The sequence below is a fragment of the Berghia stephanieae genome, chromosome 6 (genome assembly GCF_034508935.2).
Source record: "Berghia stephanieae isolate SIO BIC M18660-M18661 chromosome 6, UCSD_Bste_1.3, whole genome shotgun sequence".
Taxonomy (NCBI): domain Eukaryota; kingdom Metazoa; phylum Mollusca; class Gastropoda; order Nudibranchia; family Aeolidiidae; genus Berghia; species Berghia stephanieae.
Window position 1 is genome coordinate 62,904,174 of NC_088365.1, and position 22,311 is coordinate 62,926,484.

The 22,311-nt window shown below is 37.6% G+C and overlaps 1 protein-coding gene across 1 annotated transcript; it reads right to left on the bottom strand.

Moving 5' to 3' along the window:
* Positions 1-7,231: 7,231 nt before the first annotated feature.
* On the bottom strand, positions 7,232-17,922 carry LOC144975740 (uncharacterized). Its single transcript, XM_078919934.1, has 2 exons — positions 17,900-17,922; positions 7,232-8,889 (listed from the first exon to the last, which is right to left on the bottom strand). Exon 2 carries the CDS (start codon positions 8,874-8,876, stop codon positions 7,734-7,736), a length of 1,143 nt encoding a protein of 380 aa, XP_078776060.1. The 5' UTR covers positions 8,877-8,889; positions 17,900-17,922; the 3' UTR covers positions 7,232-7,733.
* Between the last annotated feature and the right edge of the window lie 4,389 nt (positions 17,923-22,311).

The following is a 22,311-nucleotide window of genomic DNA, read 5'->3' on the forward strand; positions in this document are numbered from 1 at the left end:
TCTGATAACCCAATTCCTTATGGACTCATTGTTGTAATGGAAATCTAAAAAAAAAAAAAGAGAAATGACGCAAAATATTGTCCATTACAACAATGTTAAACGAGGCCAAGTGGGTTCGGATGTCAGCTTCTTCTTCTTCTTCTTCTTCTTCTTCTTCTTCTTCTTCTTCTTCTTCTTCTTCTTCTTCTTCTTCTTCTTCTTCTTCTTCTTCTTCTTCTTCTTCTTCTTCTTCTTCTTCTTCTTCTTCTTCTTCTTCTTCTTCTTCTTCTTCTTCTTCTTCTTCTTCTTCTTCTTCTTCTTCTTCTTCTTCTTCTTCTTCTTCTTCTTCTTCTTCCTTCTTCTTCTTCTTCTTCTTCTTCTTCTCTTCTTCTTCTTCTTCTTCTTCTTCTTCTTCTTCTTCTTCTTCTTCTTCTTCTTCTTCTTCTTCTTCTTCTTCTTCTTCTTCTTTCTTCTTCTTTCTTCTTCTTCTTCTTCTTCTTCTTCTTGTTCTTCTTCTTCTTCTTCTTCTTCTTCTTCTTCTTCTTCTTCTTCTTCTTCTTCTTCTTCTTCTTCTGGTATGTTTTTTTACCATTTGGCATTTTTCATCTGACTTGTTTGGCATGTTTTGTAAAATAAATCTCCCAGGCCTGCTTCGTTTCGTTCCCTGTGTCATGTCAGTCTATTTGATTCAAGTCTCACTTCGTGGGACGGACGGACGGACGGACCGACGGATGCCCCCTTTTTAATGCTAATTTGTGACCCATCTCATCACACCAGTATCATGTCGGAATGACTTAAATGCTGACATTTACATTTTAACCCTCTCCTTACCGATGATAGGAAAATCAACACAGCTGTTTCGATACATCCAGCATTTTTTTCATTCAGATCATTTTGACATCATCAAAACATTTGAAGATAAATCTTTGTTATAGATAGAATGAAGGTGACGTCATTGTTTTGGGTTTTTGTTGTTTTTTGTTTTTTGTTGTTGTTTTTTGCCATCCACGTTTATGAGTAAAATTCTCACTAAACAGTATTAGCCAGACTATAGATAGAATGCGCTTGGCCAAGGAGTCCACAACATTGCCATCCGGAAGTATAACGGACCAACACACAAACTCTGTGTAACCATGAACTTTTATAGTCTGGTTAATAAAGTTTAGTGAGAACAACTCACAAACGCGGATGGCAAAAACAATAACAAAGGCCTGAGTGACGTCATCTGCATACTATCTAAAAACGACCAAGATTACATATAGTTTTTGTGTGCTGGTCCGTTATTTTTCAGGATGGAAATGTTGGAGTTTCTTAGGCAAGCGGACACTGCGCATGACTAAGAACTGAGAAGCTCACATCATTGCCATCCGGATATAGATAGTATGCAGATGACGTCACTCAGGCCTTTGTTATTGTTTTTTGCCATCCGCGTTTATGAGTAATGCTCACTGAACTGTATTAACCCGACTATAAACGTTCATGGATACACACAGTTGTGTGTGTTGGTCCGTTATACTTCCGGATGGCAATGTTATGAGCTTCTTAGCCAAGCGCATACTATCTATAGATAGTTCGAAGATGACGCCACTCAGGTCTTTGTTATTCTTTTTTGCCATCCGCGTTTATGAGTTGTTCTCACTAAACTGTATTAACCTGACTATAAGCGTTCATTGATACACACAGTTTTGTGTGTTGGTCCGTTATACTTCCGGATGGCAATGTTATGAGCTTCTTAGCCAAGCGCATATTATCTATATACCAGGACCAACACACACAACTCTGTGTTAACATAGTCTGGTTAATACAGTAAAGTGAGAATTACTCATAAACGCGGATGGCTAAAAACAATGACAAAGACCTGAGTGACGTCAACTTTGGTCTATCTATAGATGGAATGAAAATGACTTCACTCAGGTCTTTGTTATTGTTTGTTGCCATCCACGTTTATGAGTAATTCTCACTAAACTGTATTAACCAGACTATAGATAGTATGCGCTTGGCTCAGAAGCTCATAACATTGCCATCCGGAAGTATAGATAGAACGAAGATGACGTCACTCAGGCCTTTGTTATTGTTTTTGCCATCCGCGTTTGTGAGTTGTTCTCACTACACTGTATTAACCAGACTATAAAAGTTCATGGTTACACAGAGTTTGTGTGTTGGTCCGTTATACTTCCGGATGGCAATGTTGTGAACTCCTTGGCCAAGCGCATACTATCTATAACGGACCAACACACAAAACTGTGTGGATCCATGAACGTTTATAGTCATGTTAATACAGTTCAGTGAGCATTACTCATATAGGTTGATGGCAAAAAACAATAACAAAGACCCGAGTGACGTCATCTGCATACTATCTATAAACGAACAAGATTACACATAGTTTTTATGTGTTGGTCCGTTATATAAATACTTCAGGACGGCAATGTTGGAGTTTCTTAGCCAAGCGCACACTATCTCTCGATAGTTCGAAGTTGACGTCACTCAGGTCTTTGTTATTGTTTTTTTTTTTTTTGCAATCCACGTTTATGAGTAATTCTCACTAAACTGTATTAACCAGACTATAAACGTTCATGGTTACACACAGTTTTGTCTGTTGATAGTTAAACTTCCGGATGGTAATGTTGTGAGCTTCTTAGCCAAGCGCATTCTATCTACAGAAGGAACGCGTCACTCAGCTCTTTGTTATTGGTTTTAGACAGCAATTTTTATGAGTTGTTCTCACTAAATTCTTTCAATCAGACTATAAATAGTATGCGCTTGGCTAAGAAGCTCATAACATTGCCATCTGGAAGTATAACGGACCAACACACAAAACTGTGTGTATCCATGAACGTTTATAGTCAGGTTAATACAGTTCAGTGAGCATTACTCATATACGCGGATGGCAAAAAACAATAACAAAGACCTGAGTGACGTCATCTTCGAACTATCTATAAACGTTCCGAGTTTTGTGTGTCGCTACGTTTTATGCGGCTTGCGGATATTGTGAGTTTATTGGCTAAGCCGACGTATACATATATACAGGTCTGACATCCAAACTCGCTTATGGGCCTGGTTTAACATTGTATTTTGCGTCATTAAAAAAAATATTTCCATTACAAAATGAGCACATAAGGAATTGGGTTATCAGACCTGCAAATAAGATACGCCGGCTAAGCGCATGGCATCTATAACTATCAGAAAGTTGTATTTTATTATAAAGAATGTTTCCTCAACACAATTTTACATATTGTTTTTGCTTTGATATAGAGCAAATAAGGATCTTTTTTGTATTGAATAGATATGACTTTTCTGGCAAAATCATGAAAATGCTTGGTTAGAAGAGAGTTAAAAGTTAAAAACGATATTATGTCACATGGGTTAGCCTTGTGCGTTATACTGAGCACAAATGGTGGTAAGACTGTGAACTGGAATAATTTAATAGTCGATAAATTTTATGGTTTTTTGCTTTAAATGTTCACTTTTGGCCATCTAGATGACACCGGCCGACGTGTACTTATTTCCAGGTCTGATAACCCAAATTATGGGAAGCAGAAGTCCTGATGTCACTGTTCCGGTTCAAAGCTCACTGGAAGTGTGTAACAAGTCATCCGGACAATATATAAACAGTGTATAGGATACATATTATTATTGAATCATAAGGTGGTATAACTGTTTTAGTAGCAGGATGTATAGTCAGATTCTTGTGATTACGGGACGGATGGATTATCTTTATTGACGATCAGCTTTCATTTATTCTAGAAAATACGATGCCATCAATCTGAAACCAGAAGATCAGTTGCACCATGCATGTATCCAGTCCTCGGTGTACTGGGTTTTACACTTCCAATGAGATTGGAACCAGTATTATGACATCACACTGCTGTTCATTATTGTTATGGACTCGTTGTTGTAAAGGAAATACTCTCAAACCAACGACAAATATTGCCCATTACAACGACGATAAATCAAGCCCATAATAATAGGTCATAAAAGTACAATTTCAAAATACTGGTTCCAATCTCCTTGAATGTGTAAAACCACTCTTCCGGAGGACTGAATACATACCTTCTGTTATTGATCTTCTCGTTTCAGAGTGATGCCATCTTATTTTCTAGCCTAAATGATGATATGTTCCGGTCGTCAATAAAGATCATCCGTTCTCCTAAAATAGTTATGCCCCCTTATGATTCAATGATATGTAACCTAATCATTAACAGCCCTCCGAAGGACTGGTTACATACACACTTCCAATGAGTTTGGAACCTGAAGAGTAGAAGTTGTGACGACACGACTTCTCTGCCCTATTGCGATCAGTTATCAGACCGTCCAATGTGTACACTTTGACCCCGGCGTCATGACAGAGTGTGGCAATGAGTTAGAGTTATTGTAGATAGTTGACGTCACTCAGGTCTTTATTATTGTATTTTGCCATCCGCGTTTATGAGTAATTCTCACTAAACTGTATTAACCAGACTATATTATCATTATGGTAAACAAAACCAACAAAAGAAAAAAGCTCAGAATATCTTGGGTTTTTACTATTTTTTTTTTCTAAATGATAAATTATTTGTAAAATACACTAAGCCAAAAAATAAAGAATCTATTTTTAAACGGATGTAACTTTTTAACCAAAAAAGGAAAATCATTTTTTGGGGGTGAAAAGTAGCAAATCATTAAGATAAAGATCTGAACAAGTCGCGGGTATGATCGGGGCCCACAATTGGATTCAGTAGTCTGATGTCACGCCGCCCGGCAACGGCGGCCATCTTGGTTCTAAACAAAGAAAATCATTACTTTTTATTCTTCGAGCTGGCTAGAACTTTTCATATGTTTTGTGACCAGAATGTGTAAAAGTCAAAACATGATCAAGTTTATGCTTTTTTTCCATCTGGATACGCTTTTATGCTCGCCGGAGAAATATTTCATACGGGCGTCCGCCATTGTTCCGATTGTTTAGAGCCAGTGTTGCTAAGTTACCATGCGTCATTAGGAAGGAAGTGACGTTACGACTATTGAATCCTATTCATTGTACGTCATTACAGACAAATACACTATGTTCTTGTATTGATAGATCCTAATATTTCTTCGAAAAAAGTGACCCGATTTCTTCAAGTAGTCTTCCGAGCCATTTCGCCATTGGGGCCGGAGTTTATCCCTGTTTCTATACTATGAAACGGATAACAGCAACTGCTTGCTATGCTTTGGATAGTAAATCGCAAAGTACTTTCTGCCAAACCTAACAGACTCAGCTACACATTCACTGCTGGGTGGACGGGTGGGGGGAGGGGTCAGAAAAAAATTTCGACTGAAACCGGGATCGAACTCGCTCCCTTTGCGTGGTAAACGAGTGCTCTATCAATTGAACTATCGGGACCCCCCCCCCTCTCCACCCCCCCCCCCCCCATGTCTTACCAAAACCAAAATGTTTATCCGTTTCGTAGCGGGTATGTCCAGCTCTGGACTCGATGACTCGAAGCTGTATTTTGTTCCTCATGGAGCGGATCTATCGGAGATCAAGAGGTCAGGAGACTTAGCTGGAAAAGGAAGAACCTGGAAATTCTGTTCCTCTAAAAGTTCTCACAGATGGTTGGCACAGAGCTGCCAACTTGAAATTTCAAAAACATTCGTAGTTTCCAAGAGAAAAAGAATTCACTTTGAATTAATAATAGCATGGCCCAAAAATGCTCCAACGTCCTGAATATAGATCCTAAGGTACTAAACTTTCCTTTTTCAACAATATTTATTGAGCCAAAGAGAGCTATGCAGCTCTGTAGCTGGAGCAAAATAATCGTATTTCTACGAATGTTTCGTAGTACTAGGCAGGTCTGTTGCCACATGGCGCCTGGGTGTCGTTCCTGACCTCCCATAGTGGGCAGGGAGGCACTTACTGCGTCTTCTATCCCCTGGGTGTCGTTCCTGACCTCCCATAGTGGGCAGGGAGGCACTTACTGCGTCTTCTATCCCTGGGTGTCGTTTCTGACCTCCCATAGTGGGCAGGGAGCCACCAAATGTGTCTTCTATCCCTGGGTGTCGTTTCTGACCTCCCATAGTGGGCAGGGAGGCACTTACTGTGTTTTCTATCCCCCTATATCGGTTTTCCAACATGCTTTCTGTCTTTGTCTTTGAATGAGATTACTTGTTTTTGTCCAGGCCCTGGCCGGATATCTATCTGGCAGGGAAACAGTCAAATGTATAGTTATAGTTTTGGGAGATGATATTTTTAAAAATTGTAAATCATCTCTCTGATATGCACTGTATTGTTTGGTTTACATATTTTGTACGATTTGTAAATCTTTGAATGTATTCCTCTTAGTGGGGACCTTGTGTCTAAATAAGACTTTTAGGTGATTTCAAACTAAGGACTTTGATAGCGTGCTCTTGGAATCTACATATGTTTCCTATTTGAACCAATTACCCTTTGTCTTACCTTTTCTTGGGTGCTTTAATTGTAATTCTAGAACTTTTTACTATCCCATTTTCTTCCTTTTTACTGACACTAGTATGACCTAAATGTGTTGAAAGCGCCGTAAAATCCTTAAAAACAAACAAATAAACAAACAAACAAACCACATGGCGCCTGGTGTTGTCTGGTTGGAAGACTTCAAGAGATCCATGTTGCTCCATCCCGCCGCTGTTTTTAAAAACACAGAATATGTAATGTTAACCAAATAGCACATACTGTGTTATTCAATAATATGGCAGTATCATAGGGACAGACAGCATGTGCTTGCATTATCTTATTAAGGTACCGCTCGGCGTTGAAGAAGGCCAAAGGCCGAAATGTCGTTTGTTTTGTGTCATTCCCTTATATATATATATATATATATATATATATATATATATATATATATATATATATATGAGTCACATTTACTCACTTTATCTTTCTCTCCATTTAAGCAATTCTAGTTTTTGGCGTTGACATTTCCAAGACAAAACAACAAGATCAGTTTTTCTGTTGTCACTGATGCCATCCCAAACGATTATTCCACCTCCTTCGAAAAGTTTCACTTGAATTGAAGAGTGGTTTTCCAAAACTCCATTTTTTCCAGTTTTGAGATATTGAGGATTATTTCCCCTGACATTTTTCATTTGGTCTATTATTTTATCATATTTAAATTTCAAATTCACACAAATCTGAGGAAATTGTTGTGCCAGTTGATGCTGAAAATAAAATTTACATTTCAAATTATCTCATGGACGGAAAATCTGAAAAAGGTGAAATATTGGACTTAACAGAAATATAACGGATCAACACACAAAACTATGTGAAACCATGAACTTTTATAGTCCAGTTAATACAGTTTAGTGAGAATTATTCATAAACATGGATGGCAAAACATTATATCAGAATGGGAGCAATCTACATACAGGTCTTCGTTCCAACCTAGTCATCAATCACATGATGTGTTGCTGTCCAATGATTGGATATATTACGCAGAGTTGTCTATGAAAACTATTTAACGTTACGATTGTAATGCTGGACATTGAACACTTTTCATTAAGTAGGTCATTTTGAGCACATTTTGAAGTATGTTCAATGACTCGGTTCGACATGTACATATATTCAAGTCTGATATCCAAACTCACTTATGGGCCTAGTTTAACGCTGTTGTAATGGACCATATTGTGCGTCATTTTTTAAAGATTCCCAACACATCAATGAGCCCATAAGAAATTGGGTTGTCAGACCTGCAAATAAGTGCACGTCGACTCGGACCCCATGGACAAATAATAGAAACAACCTCCAGAAATAGAAAGAAATAGTCTTAACTCTTTTCAGAACATTTTGGTTGAGCTTCGTCCTGATGACGGTTGAAACACGATCTAAAATATTCGTTAAAAATTGACTTGTATTTTGAGCTCATTTTGTAATAGATGAATATGTTCACAGACGCATTCACAACCTGAGCAAATACATTGAAATAGTACAAAAAGATCAACTTTTGTTTTAGCCTTCCACCAAAACCCATTTCTGAAAACATCATATTCATCACGGTGATTGAAATTCTTGGAGCAAAACAGATTATATATAAGACAGAAATCATGACAACCATCAGAGCAATCCTCGTATCCCGAGACACCATTTGATGCTTAGATGACGATAACGATGATGATTTTGAGGACGACGATTTACCCGTTGCTTCCTGTCGCCATTTTGAATTCTTCCTTAAATTATGAACCAATATGACGGTGGAAATGATTGTGACGATGTAAGCACCAATAGGTAAAAACGCTGACTGAATATGGAGAAATGGCTGAATCGCATTGTGTAATTTAACATTTTCCACTACTGTCAAAACGGTTCTATTTTTTTCTGGTGAAAAGACCCAATCGGGGTATAGGGCAAAATAAAATGGTACTCTGAGAACGATGTTTATGATAAATATAGCTATAACGATGACCATTACTCTTTCGGTTGTAATAAACTCTTTAACTTTTAATGGAAAGGTGACACACAAACAACGTTGCACTGTGATGAAGGGTGTTATAAGTGATGTCACTGCAGAAAATATTGAACTTAACCAAGCTGAGTACCTGGAGAGAGAAAGTTGATTAAAAGGCAACTTTAACTCATAGAATGGAGGGAAAACGAACAAGTTGTAACCGATTACCGTGAAACAAGTGAGGAAGTCAGAAATAGACATCGCGAAAAGAGTGACGTTCATTGGATCTTTTACACCCATTTTGGCATAAATGATAATGTTGATTATATTGCTGACAACTCCAAACAGAGAAAATAATTGATTTAAACCACCAGCAACAATCATTCGTGACCAATAAACCATAGCGGATGTAGTCACAGGCTGCTCAATATAATTTTCGGTCGTGTTAGTGGCGAGGCTCTCAATGGGTTGGTTGTCATGTAAGTCTGGATCCGTTTGGATTTGATGCAAACAATACATCGTCATGTTCTTTGAAAATCTGTAATAAATGGTGGGATAAATTTACTGTTAAGTTGATGGGAAGTAGAAAACAGACCTGTCTACAATTACTAAATATCCGTAGAATTACTAACTTTTCGTACCAATTTCATAACTCTATGAACATCTATGAGTCATTAAAAAAAATGATGCCCTTCCGCCACGACATCATAAGATATCGTCGCCTAGGCATTTCACGACAGAATATAGATAATCCATCAAACAAGATGTCTGATGTCAACAGGAATCACCTATGTTGTCCAAAGTGAGCAAATTGGGTGTAAATCATATTGCCCAAGGAAGAGTAATGGAAGTGCCTGAAGCTGGGCTCGAACCCGGGACCTTCCGGTTACAGTGTAATGCTTTAACCACTCGGGCACTTCGCCCCCCTAAATCATTAAAGCTGATTGAAAATGAAAGTTGATGCCAGACTACATAGTTTTAAGGATTTAAAAGTGTTATTTTACTCTTGTGAAGGTAAACTGTTGATGTTTAGAGTTAACGACATCCACTTCAATTTCTATCTCCTAAAAGTTAAGAATTTCAATTTTTCAAGTAGGCAGATCTGAGAACCTAAAAAATAAAGTAATTGAGCTTTTATATAGCGCAATATCCACTTAATGTGCTCAAAGCGCTTTACAAGGGGTCCTTGACCAACAGCAATATGTAACATGAAGAACGAGACAGGACGCCTGTTAGGCGATATTACAAACCCCTAAAAGAGCCAACATGTAAACATATATTTAACTATCCCAAAGAAATTAATAAGTCACAAAACAACAAATAAACAGAAACGTTTGTGCAGACAAGAAAACAGAGAAAATATTAAAGTAAAATAAATACAGGAATTTATAGATGAACGAAATTAACGTCACTCAGCTCTATGCTATTGTTTATGGTTGGCTACTTTTATGAATAGTTTTCGCTAAAAAAATTATCACTCAAACTATAAATGTTTAAGGTTAAACCTCTTATTGTGTGTTGGTACGTTATATCCGGATTGCGAGCATTGTTTCTAAGTACACGCCATCAATCCTTTCTTTAAAAAATATAGCCTTGTGAAGAACATTGTGCTTATTTGAGTCAATAAAAAAAATTATAAGGCGCACAGCTCAACTGAAAGATTTGAAAATTAGAAATATATTTTTTACAGATAGATAAACAGATAACTTGATTTCCTTTTATAATTTAAAGTCAGTTTGAAAGTTTGTTGAGTCACACAGATATCATAAAATACGTACCGACGACACTAACACTCTCAAAAACAACCAATTTCGTCACTGTAAAAAGCTGTCAGTTTGGCGTTTTTACGACAGGAAGAACAACCAAAAGTTGACAGATCGAGTTTGACCATTGTTTTGATTTTCAGCCGCCATTTTGATTTTAGGAGGATTGAAATGTAGTGCAAATCAGTCCGAGGGTCTTTTTTTCTATTATGGTTAACTCGAGATCGGAGGACTTTTTTCTATAGGATTAGTCATGTCTTAGTAAAGGTGCTAGTCTGTTTGTTTTTCCATAAGTTAAGTAAAGGGGAGACATTCACACTATACATCTCTCATTCGTCCTTAGTGTCTTATTCGTCGTGTTTTGTTGATAAAGGGGAAATCAGAAACGTCCACAGTATGTATTCGTCTATTAAATTGAGGCTTACAATTCAACACTTATCGTTATTTTTCCTTCGAGCTTCAAGCAGCAACATTTTCATTAACCAACCAGCACCGCCGATGGAGGTGCATAAAAACATAAAAACGGTGTGTTTTTGTACACCTCCAACGGAGGTGCATAAAGACGCCACCAAACATGATCACAGAGTACTGTACTGTAAGGTAAGTTATCGATCCCAGGATCGTCTATCAACTCTTCTCACGTCTGCTACAGTTGTCCATGTGTGAAAACAAGTTGTGGCTAGAAAATCAACTGCGAAAATAAACCTGGTTTTCACACAAGGACAACTGTGTGTTGCTGTTTCACGGGTCAGAGGCTATAGTGGCTTAAACTTCATGTTGGGCCACACAGAAAAATCAACAGAGGATGTACCGAGTTACACAGACAACGTTGTTTACAAATCTTCCCTCATTAAATGATGGTGGGTACAATATCGAATGAAAATAGTTCTTTCCCCGCGAAATTGCGGGCTTTTTACTAGTAGAGAAAATGTGCATACAATTGTCGGACTTGCTTTGGAATTGCACAAAAAGGAAAGGTTCCATACGAAACCCACCAAGACATACAATTAGGTGTGACTTTAAACGTTTAAAGGCTGATTTATATATTTTCGTGAGATCTAATCACTTAATTCGCGGTCCAAAATCAATAACAAAGAGTTGAGTAATGTATAGATAGTATGCGCTTGGCTAAGAAGCTCATAACATTGCCATCCGGAAGTATAACGGATCAACACACAAAACCGTGTGTATCCATGAACGTTTATAGTCATGTTAATACAGTTCAGTGAGCATTACTCATAAACGCGGATGGCAAAAAACAATAACAAAGACCTAAGTGACGTCATCTTCGAACTATCTATACCGTAGCCATTGTTTACTTATAGCCTGACACAAGAACCCACTATGACATAGTTTGACTTCAATTTTTATGTTTCTTGCACCGTCTAGTGAGTTGTTAGTAGTGCTCAGTGTAGCAAGTGATCCCATTGGTTGAACTATTGAATACAACTCACGATCACGATTGTTTTCTTTTGTGGCCAAAGACCTGTCTTTTGACGTCATATTTTGGGCAGTGTCAGGCTATAAGTTGTCGATGGCGAGGGTAGACTCCGTTCATTCTCTACAATGTGAGAGGACATGGTGGACAGAGCGTAGCCTTCGTAAACTCATGGCCGACACTGACCAACAAATAACGTCAAAAGACTAGTCATAGGCCATAAAAGAAAACGAATCTTGAGTTGTATTCAACAGTTCAACCAATGGGATCACTTGTTTCCTTGACCATTACTAAAGATAACTCACCAGGCGGTCCACAAATCAAAAAATGAGGTCAAAATATGGGTTCTAGTGTCACACTATAAGTTAACGATGGCTACGGACAGAGTGAGTAGAGTTCTTAGATATGTATATAATAGTTGTAATCAGTGTCAAAATATAATGGTATGCTTTAAATTGTGAAGGAGTTATGTGTGTTTGGTGATTGAGTAACGTCGTATTTTTCTTCTGAATCTGTGTATTGTACCGTGGCCTTCGTAAAGTTATGGCCGGACACTGACCAAAAAATGACGTCAAAATGCCAGTCTTTTTGGGTTTCAGTGTCCGGTGATGTTTGCAATAATGTCATGCTCTCTAAGTCTGCGACGAACTGTGTGTCGACTAAATCGTGTACATGGGAACTCTAGCGCAGTTTCAGTCGCCGTCCTAAAACAATCCCGTCGATGTAGGGTGCGTCTAAAACGGTCCTCACCTTGTGTTGTTACTCGTGGTCTGCCAGTTCGATCTCGGTCCCTTACCGTTTGTGTTATTTCAAATCGATCCAATAAGGAATATACAGTTCTCCTTGTGATATAAAACATTCTTGCGACATTGGTCACAGACTATCCGGCTTGAATATGACCAATGGCACGTGCACGTTGTTCTAAACTAAGACGTGGAATCGCGTAGATTAGTGGATGGTATTTTGTATTGTGTTTTCCTGCCTTGAAAATAGTTCAAGAAGACACGGATGGCAAAAAATTTAATCTACACGCTTCCTGTCTACAGTAAGGGGTTAAAAGGTCATTTTAGCACGTGCACGACGTGGTGAGCGAATTTCAGGTCAAAAACAAAAACATCGACTATCGGTACACAGAAAGGCTAATGGTAAACACCTCAGTGGAAAATCATTAGTCTACGTCAACGGATAAAAAAGTAACGACGATTTAAAATATGTATAACGGACCAACACACAAACTCTGTGTAACCATGAACTTTTATAGTCTAGTTAATACAGTTTAGTGAGAACAACTCACAAACGCGGATGGCAAAAACAATAACAAAGGCCTGAGTGACGTCATCTGCATACTATCTATAATCATAAACAACAACGTGAATGAATTCGACATCTCTCTCTCTCTCTCTCTCTCTCCCTCTAACTCTCTCTCTCTCTCTCTCTCTCTCTCTCTCTCCCTCTCTCTCTCTCTCTCTCTCTCTCTCTCTCTGATCATTGTTATTGTTTTTATCCCGCCAAATGGGTGACGAGTTACCACACGATTTTCTCGATCATAATTTAAACGTTTAAATTTACACATCGCTTTCTGTGTTGGTTCTATTGATCCAGCGGTAGAACGGTGGGTATTACTTATTCACACGCCATCGATGGTACAACATGTGTAGTACGTTATGTTTACAAGCCACTGCCATTGTTTACATCATGATGACTGTCCGAGGGGCGTGGTTATCTAAGTGTCTATTGATTAAACCAAAGAGCGTGTAGGTAACGATTGTTCTGTTACCAAGAGCTCTCACTTCCCGCTTTTGGTGAAGCCAAGCATCTTCCGTTTTCTACTCGTATTTTCTTCATTGTATCAGTAAGCCTAGCGCGCATGATACACGCGGAGCACACCCACCTCGCTGTCTCGCCTGGCACGCGACAATAGCATTGCGGTTAAGAGAAATGAGAGCTCTTGGTAACTACGTTACCCTACACACTCTTTGATTAAACCCACCATTCTTGATGTCTTGCATTAAAAGTATAAAAATGTAAACGATAATCGGGTTCTCCTTGTAGTCGACACACACACAAGCAGACAAGATAGATGTTCTTTCTTTTATTGACATAAATGTCAGCATTCCGGTATTTACCTTTGTCGATATAACAACAAATAACAACTGATAACAACCGATAACAACTGATAACAACAATAACAACTGATATCAACAACTATCAACTGATAACAACTGATAACAATTGTAACAACTGATAACAACCAATAATAACAAATAACAACAGATAAGAACTGATAACAATAAATAACAACTGATAAGAGATAAGAACTGATAACAACAAATAACAAATGATAACAACAAATAACAACAGCTAACAATTGATAACAACTGATAACAACTGTTAACAACTGATTTCAACAAATAACAACTGATAACAACTAATAACAACACATAACAACTGATAATAACTGATAACAACAAATAACAACTGCTAACAACTGATAACAACAAATAACAACTGATAACAGCAGATTACACAAAAAATACTAGCCGGGTATTTATCTTTGTCGGGATAACAACAAATAACAACTGATATTCCAGCAGGTGCTCGGAGTTTTGTATGTAAAGTTGGGGCCTAGTTGACAACATAGTGATTGAATAGTGATTGTTGAGGCTAGAAACAAAGTATTTCTGTGTTGTCCATAAGAAATAACCATTGAGTTTCCCCGCGTGTAAATCTCCAAGCTAGCTTTTGACTCTTGTCATCAGATGACATTTGTTGTTATATATTGTTATTTGTTGTTATCAGTTGTTTTTTTTTTGTTTGTTGTTATTTGATGTTATCTGGACAAAGATTAAATACCCAGCATTTCAGTGCATCCTCTATAGCGGAATCTTTGCTTGTGCCTGGATGAGACTTTTAGGTGTTGTCAAAATATACACATTGATGGATTGGTCGTTGAAGCTATGATAACATTGGACCAAAGTTTGCATGTTTTTTTACAATTGACATGAAGATGTTTCGTGTGTATAATGAGAATGACCGGACATCGTGATGATGTCATCACATTTTTTATTTGTTTTGGTCAATTCCCGTCGAAATCAGATGTGATCATTTTAAACACGTCGGTTATTTGTCAACATTCTGGTTAGCGAGTATGACAACGAAGTGGGAGTACTTGAGTTGAATTGATACCAGTTAGTGAGTGGTTCCTCTCATTGTTTTGAATACAATCAAGTTTTCATAATTCATATCAACCATTTTCCGCTCTTGATATTGGGAAATAATTCTAAGACAAGTGAGCGAAATATTAAAGAAAATATAATTCTCCGTGCCCAAATAAAAATCTCCATGGAATTCTATTACAAAGTTGAAAAATGTATTGTCTATCATACAAAGACAGTAGATATTGAGTTCAAATTTTAATCAACTCTTGAATCATGAATTTTGAGTTGAACGACTTATCATCATTGGATGGACAGCTATGCATGTATAGTCACTACGTAGTTAAACTACAAAATAATGTATTCTATTTTAATATGAAATTATTCTTTCATCAAAATTTGATTATTAGATGAGCTCCTACGTACATAACTGAAAAAGCGTAGTTTATGTCACGTTACTGTTGAACGAGCTTAAATTTTAATGGGAAATTAGCTTAAGGCGCCTATGAGTTGTTATTTTTCAAACCTTTTGTTCTGCTATCTTGTGTTGACACCGCCTCTCAGTCGTCCAATGAATTCTACTCACCATGGTTATATAAACCCAAGGCAGGCCGCAAATCGTCATTTGCTATTCTTCGCACAATGCAGGGTTAATTGGCACGATCTATATTACATTTCCATGTGCTCGAGGTCATTGGTCACATTGGAATATGTGGTCAAAGTGACCCTATTCACAGTTTTTTACAATCACGATTGGTCATTTTGTTCAGCTTGATACATGGGTATGTTTACAACTTTCATAAACAAAGCAGCGTGTTTACATTTCTGAAGAAACACTACCGAAAAACGATTATCCAGAAGGAAACAAAAGGCATGGAGCAGAGCGAAAAAGTCCAACAGTAAGAAAGACTGGTACAATTACGCCCGACTGAAAAAAGAAACCCAAAGAGAGAGTAGAAGAGCCTATCATAATCATGTTAAGGAACTTGTCAGTGAAGGCTCAAACAAAAAGCTCTGGAAATTTATAAAAAATAGGAGGTACTATTCAGTTGGTATAGCGCCCCTTGATCATGATAATGTATTATACTCTGACGCAAAGGAAAAAAGCAGAAATACTCATTAACCAATTCTGCTCTGTTTTGCTTCAAAAGCTCATACCAAAATCTCCACTCAACAGCTACAAGGCGAAGAAAACGATCACTATGGCCAAAATCAATGTGACAGTAGAGTGCGTTTCCAAACTCCTCGCCACTCAAGGTCCAAAGAAAGCATGTGGCCCAGACAAAATACCATTCCCGTCTCTTAAAGATACCTGCCCTCACACATTTGTTCAAACTCTCTCTTAAAACGGGAGACATTCTAATTGTTTGGAAGCACGCTCTTGTCCAACCCATCTACAAGAAAGGTGATAGAAGCAGGGCTCAATACGACCGTCCAATTTCACTAACTTGCATTTGCTGAAAACTTTTGGAGCATATAGTGAGATCCTCAATAACTGAATATCTCGAAACTAACAGTATTTTGTGTGGTGAACAGCACGGATTTAGGAAGCACCGCTCATGTCAAACAACGTTTATCATTAACACATGATCTGTCAGCTGCTATTGGTAAAGGAGGTCAAATTGATCTAGTACTTCTGGACTTTGCCAAGGCCTTCGACAAGGTTCCTCACCCTCGGTAAATCTAGAAATTGTATGACGTTGGTATCAGGAACAAAACCTTACAATGGATTGCAGCTGTTATGGACAATCGCACCCAACACGTCGACGGCGAGACTTCCACTATCGGGATGGTGACACCGGGTGTACTTCAGGTCGCAGTCCTTGGCCCGTCCTATTAGTGTACATAAATGATCTTCCACGAGGTATAAGGTCAAAAGTGCGCCTCTTTGCTGACGACACAGCATTATATAATTAGATAAGAACATCAGACAACTGCAAAATACTAAATGACGATCTAGCTAAATTACAAGAATGGGAAACAATAAATCAAATGGAATTCAACGTATCAAGGTGCAATGTTCTAACCGTCACAAATGAGAAAGCACCGATTATATTTGAATACCAACTTCATGGTCAAAACCTGGAACATGTAAAGACAGCAAAATACCTTGACATTGAGTTTGCTAAAAACCTCAAATGGAACGACCACATATGTCACCGGGCTTCAAAGGCAAATCAAACAAGCGATTACATCACCCGCAATTAAAAAAGATTCCCAATCTCAACTCAAACCATTGCTTTTAAAACTATTGTTAGACCAATTTTCGAGTATAGCAGCTCAATTTTGGATCCATATACAAAGAAAAACATCGACACCTTAGAAAACATCCAGAGAAAAACAGCAAGACGCATCACAAACATAATCGATCCTTTCTCAAGTGCGTCTGAAATAACACAACGGATTCGTGTCTTAAACTTCCAAACGACATCAAAGATATCGGCACAAGAACTACGAGGGGACACACAGCAAGAGTAACCATCCCATCATCAAAAACAGACGCCCACGTGTATTCGTTTTTCCCTTCCACTGCCCGACTATGGAATATCCTCCCAGCTGAAGTGGCTGAAAACGGTTGCCAACATGCCTTCACGCGATTGCTAGAGTTCACAACGTGACTTTTTAATCTATTTATTTTTTTCGTATTATGTGCAGATTTTTAACAAGTTTACAATGTAAAACCCTACAAACTGTAGAGTGATCCTCGACAATATTGGAGATTGCCACAAGACGAAGAAGAAGAAGGTACTCAGGTGTAAAATAAGTACCTACCTGGCCGTAAACAGCGTTGTCTTTGTCGGAAAAAATGTAATATTGCCTAATAGGATTCATGTCTCGTTCTTTATGGTATGTGTTGCTGTTGGTCAGAGACCCTTTGTAAAGCACTTTGAACACGTTTAGTGGATAATTGTGATATATATAAATATATATATATATATATATATATATATATATATATATATATATATATATATAAAAGCTCAATTTTAACAACAATTAAATGAGGTATGAAAGGGAAACAAAACGATTTGCAATATCCAAATTTAAAAACCAAAGCGATACCAAGCTACCAAGGGGTGTCTTTTTGGGGCTATTTTTTTTTCAGCCAACAAAAACAACACAATGAAAACATAAATATATTACTAAAAAAAACGAGATCGACGACTAAATATTTTGTACGTCTACTCTTACCAAGTTATAGTTCGGAGAAAATCAGAATTAGCGTTGTAAGAAGATTATTTATAACAGTCTTCAGCAATCTTTTACAGCCTTTATTATTGATTAAATTTCTTAAATTTACACTCAATAAATATGATAAGTTAATAATATGTATATAGTTAATATAGACATATCAAAAATATTTTTAACCTGAGGGGAAAATTTTGTATGGGCAATTTTAAGCAAAACTTTAACTCATTTAGAATCGATATATTGACTAAAGACTTATCACCGTGTCTGAAAATGAATTAGATATTGTCACGCGCACGTGATCACTTTTAGTAATTGAGTATATTTTGTCAGCCGAACGTGAGCTGAGAAAATTGATTGGCGTGATTGTGATAAACAAACTGTAATGAAATGATAGAAAGATAAACGCCTGGAGTAAAGTTTGTTATTTATGTCTATCATGAGGTTTCCATTCTGAGCCACTAACCCTTAAGACTTTTCTCTTCCCCCCCCCCCCCCCCCTTTCCATCTCCCTTCCTCCCTCCCTCTCTCTGTTCCCCCACTCTCTCCCTCTTCATCCTCCCCCCTCTCTCTCTCTCCTTCTCTGTCGATCGCCCTGTCTGTCTCTCTCCCTCTCTCTCCCCCCCCCCCCTCTCTCTCTTCTCTCCACCTTGGCTCACTACACTAATATATTTGTTAGCACTGGAGCCCCTGTCACTGTAACGATTATTCACATTTATTTTATTAAAGTTTTATTTTAGCAAAAACTGATTTCGTTTCACTCCAGGTATATTTCGGTAGGCTTATAAAAATTTTACCTTCTAATATTAGATCATATTTCTTTTCATAGCCTTCTCTTTGAACTCATTTCAAAATAGTGAATACTTTTCGTTCTACCTTCTTTCACGTTGCCACTTATTATAAAAGCTGATCGGTCTAATCTTCCTCACTCACTTCTCTCTGTAACCTATGCCCTGACGGCCATACTATTCCACTCCTCATATTATATATATTTTCGAGATTTATATCTTACTCTCGGGACTTTGTGGAGCACTTGACTAATTTAGATTTCCACCATCAAGACGCCGGTGCTTGCTTTGTCACCTTTGCCAGTTCAATCACTGTCAAGAATTTATCAAGCCTGAGCCCGTCGAAGGAACAACTTCAACTACTCTCAAACTGGAAATGAAACTCCACAAGTCTGCCCGCAATATCTAACATTATCATCACCTCATCAAGATCGCATAAGATACGTAATATCATTATATTCAAATTTGTAACTGTGATCACCATTCATTTATCAGAAGACTCATGTAATTAAATTTCATCTTTCTATTCATATCATCTTAAACAATTCGTCATTTGTTCTTTATTTTGAAAAAAATAACTAGTAAATTCTGGGGGCCTCGTTCTTCACATCTTTATCTTATACATGTCAGACACATCCTGTTATTCCTATAACAATATACAGATATAAACAGACACATCCCGTTATTCCTATAACAATATACAGATGTAAACAGACACATCCCGTTATTCCTATAACAATATACAGATGGTAACAGACACATCCCGTTATTCCTATAATAATATACAGGTGGTAACAGACACATCCCGTTATTCCTATAATAATATACAGATGGTAACAGACACATCCCGTTATTCCTATAACAATATACAGATGTAAACAGACACATCCCGTTATTCCTATAACAATATACAGATGGTAACAGACACATCCCGTTATTCCTATAACAATATACAGATGTAAACAGACACATCCCGTTATTCCTATAACAATATACAGGTGGTAACAGACACATCCCGTTAGTCCTATAACAATATATAGGTGGTAACAGACACATCCCGTTATTCCTATAACAATATACAGATGGTAACAGACACATCCCGTTATTCCTATAACAATATACATATGTAAACAGACACATACCGTTATTACTATAACAATATACAGATGTAAACAGACACATCCCGTTATTCCTATAACAATATACAGATGTAAACAGACACATCCCGTTATTCCTATAACAATACACAGATGGTAACAGACAATCCCGTTATTCCTATAATAATATACAGATGGTAACAGACACATCCCGTTATTCCTATAACAATATACAGATGGTAACAGACACGTCCCGTTATTACTATAACAATATACAGGTGGTAACAGACACATCCCGTTATTCCTATAACAATATACAGATGGTAACAGACACATCCCGTTATTCCTATAACAATATACGGATGGTAACAGACACATCCCGTTATTACTATAACAATATACAGATGGTAACAGACACATCCCGTTATTCCTATAACAATATACAGGTGGTAACAGACACATCCCGTTAGTCCTATAACAATATATAGGTGGTAACAGACACATCCCGTTATTCCTATAACAATATACAGATGGTAACAGACACATCCCGTTATTCCTATAACAATATACATATGTAAACAGACACATCCCGTTATTCCTATAACAATATACAGATGTAAACAGACACATCCCGTTATTCCTATAACAATATACAGATGTAAACAGACACATCCCGTTATTCCTATAACAATACACAGATGGTAACAGACAATCCCGTTATTCCTATAATAATATACAGATGGTAACAGACACATCCCGTTATTCCTATAACAATATACAGATGGTAACAGACACGTCCCGTTATTACTATAACAATATACAGGTGGTAACAGACACATCCCGTTATTCCTATAACAATATACAGATGGTAACAGACACATCCCGTTATTCCTATAACAATATACGGATGGTAACAGACACATCCCGTTATTACTATAACAATATACAGATGGTAACAGACACATCCCGTTATTACTATAACAATATACAGATGGTAACAGACACATCCCGTTATTACTATAACAATATACAGATGGTAACAGACACATCCCGTTATTACTATTACTATAACAATATACAGATGGTAACAGACACGTCCCGTTATTACTATAACAATATACAGATGGTAACAGACACATCCCCTTATTACTATAATAATATTCAGATGTAAACAGACACATCCCGTTATTCCTATAACAATATACAGATGTAAACAGACACATCCCGTTATTACTATAATAATATTCAGATGTAAACAGACACATCCCGTTATTCCTATAACAATATACAGATGGTAACAGACACGTCCCGTTATTCCTATAACAATATACAGGCGGTAACAGACACATCCCGTTATTACTATAATAAGATGACACTCTTTATATCAAATTAATTGATGGATCTTACAATTATAGGGATTTTGACCGAAAAGAAATTATAAAAATGAAACTTGGGCGTTGTATGACAGTCTTGTGGTAGTATGACAATCGCTTTAGGATCAGAAGGTCCTGGGTTCGAGTCTCGCTCAGCGCATAGTTGAGTCCTCGGAAAATGCTCTTTACTCATTCTCTCGCCGTACTCAGGTGTAAAATGACTACCTGGCCGTTAACAGCGTTGTCTGTCGAAAAAAATGTAATATTGCATATGCATGGGCATTTAATCATTAATTTAATACTTACACGGCTATGCAACTGTACACACAATCGTTAGTCTGCGGATGTTTTAAAAATAAAATTTTAAGCAACATTGTATGAACATTATTAAGTTTCATTGCCAGAACCTTGATGTATTTTACGTTGGTTGCAGATCAAAACTCTGAAGTCTGCTACTAGACTACGAGCCTTGCACACCATGTTTTTATTAAATTTCGGGCGGATCAGACAGAACTCTTCAAAATAGAGCAATACGTAACATGTAGAACGAAATATGGCGCCTGTTAGTAGGCGATATTACAATTTTTGTGTGATCTTGTGGCATGACACTTGTTTTCGGATCGGAAGGTCTTGGGGTCGAGCATCGCTCGGCGCATGGTTGAGTCCTCGGAAAAGGCTCTTTACTCACATTCTCGCACCGTACTCAGGTGTAAAATGTCAGAGTAGATGGCCGTTAACAGCGTTGTCTTTGTCTGAAAAAAATTGTAATATCGCCTGACAGGTGTCATGTTTCGTTCTACATGTTACCTGTTGCTGTTGGCTGGGGACCCCTTGTAGGGCGCTTTGAGCACGTTAAGCGGAGATGGCTATTTACTAATCTCATTCTCTCACAGTACTCTGGAGCATTTTGAGTTAACAGCGTTGTCTCTGTCACACACAAAAATGTAACAGACCGGTGTCACTGGTCGTCCTACATGATAGGTGTTGCTGCTAGTTAAGCTAGTTGTTTTTGTTTTGTTTTTAAGGGTTTTACGGCGCTTGCAACACATTAAGGTCATATAAGCGCCAGTAAAAAAAAGAAAATCGGATAGTAAAAAGTTCTAGAATTACAATTAGAGCACCCAAGAAATGGTAAGACAAAGGGGAATTGGTTCAAA

Bases quoted from the DNA above. Each gene is read 5' to 3' on its own strand.
- LOC144975740 (XM_078919934.1), bottom strand. From the start codon at position 8,876: ATGACGATGTATTGTTTGCATCAAATCCAAACGGATCCAGACTTACAT.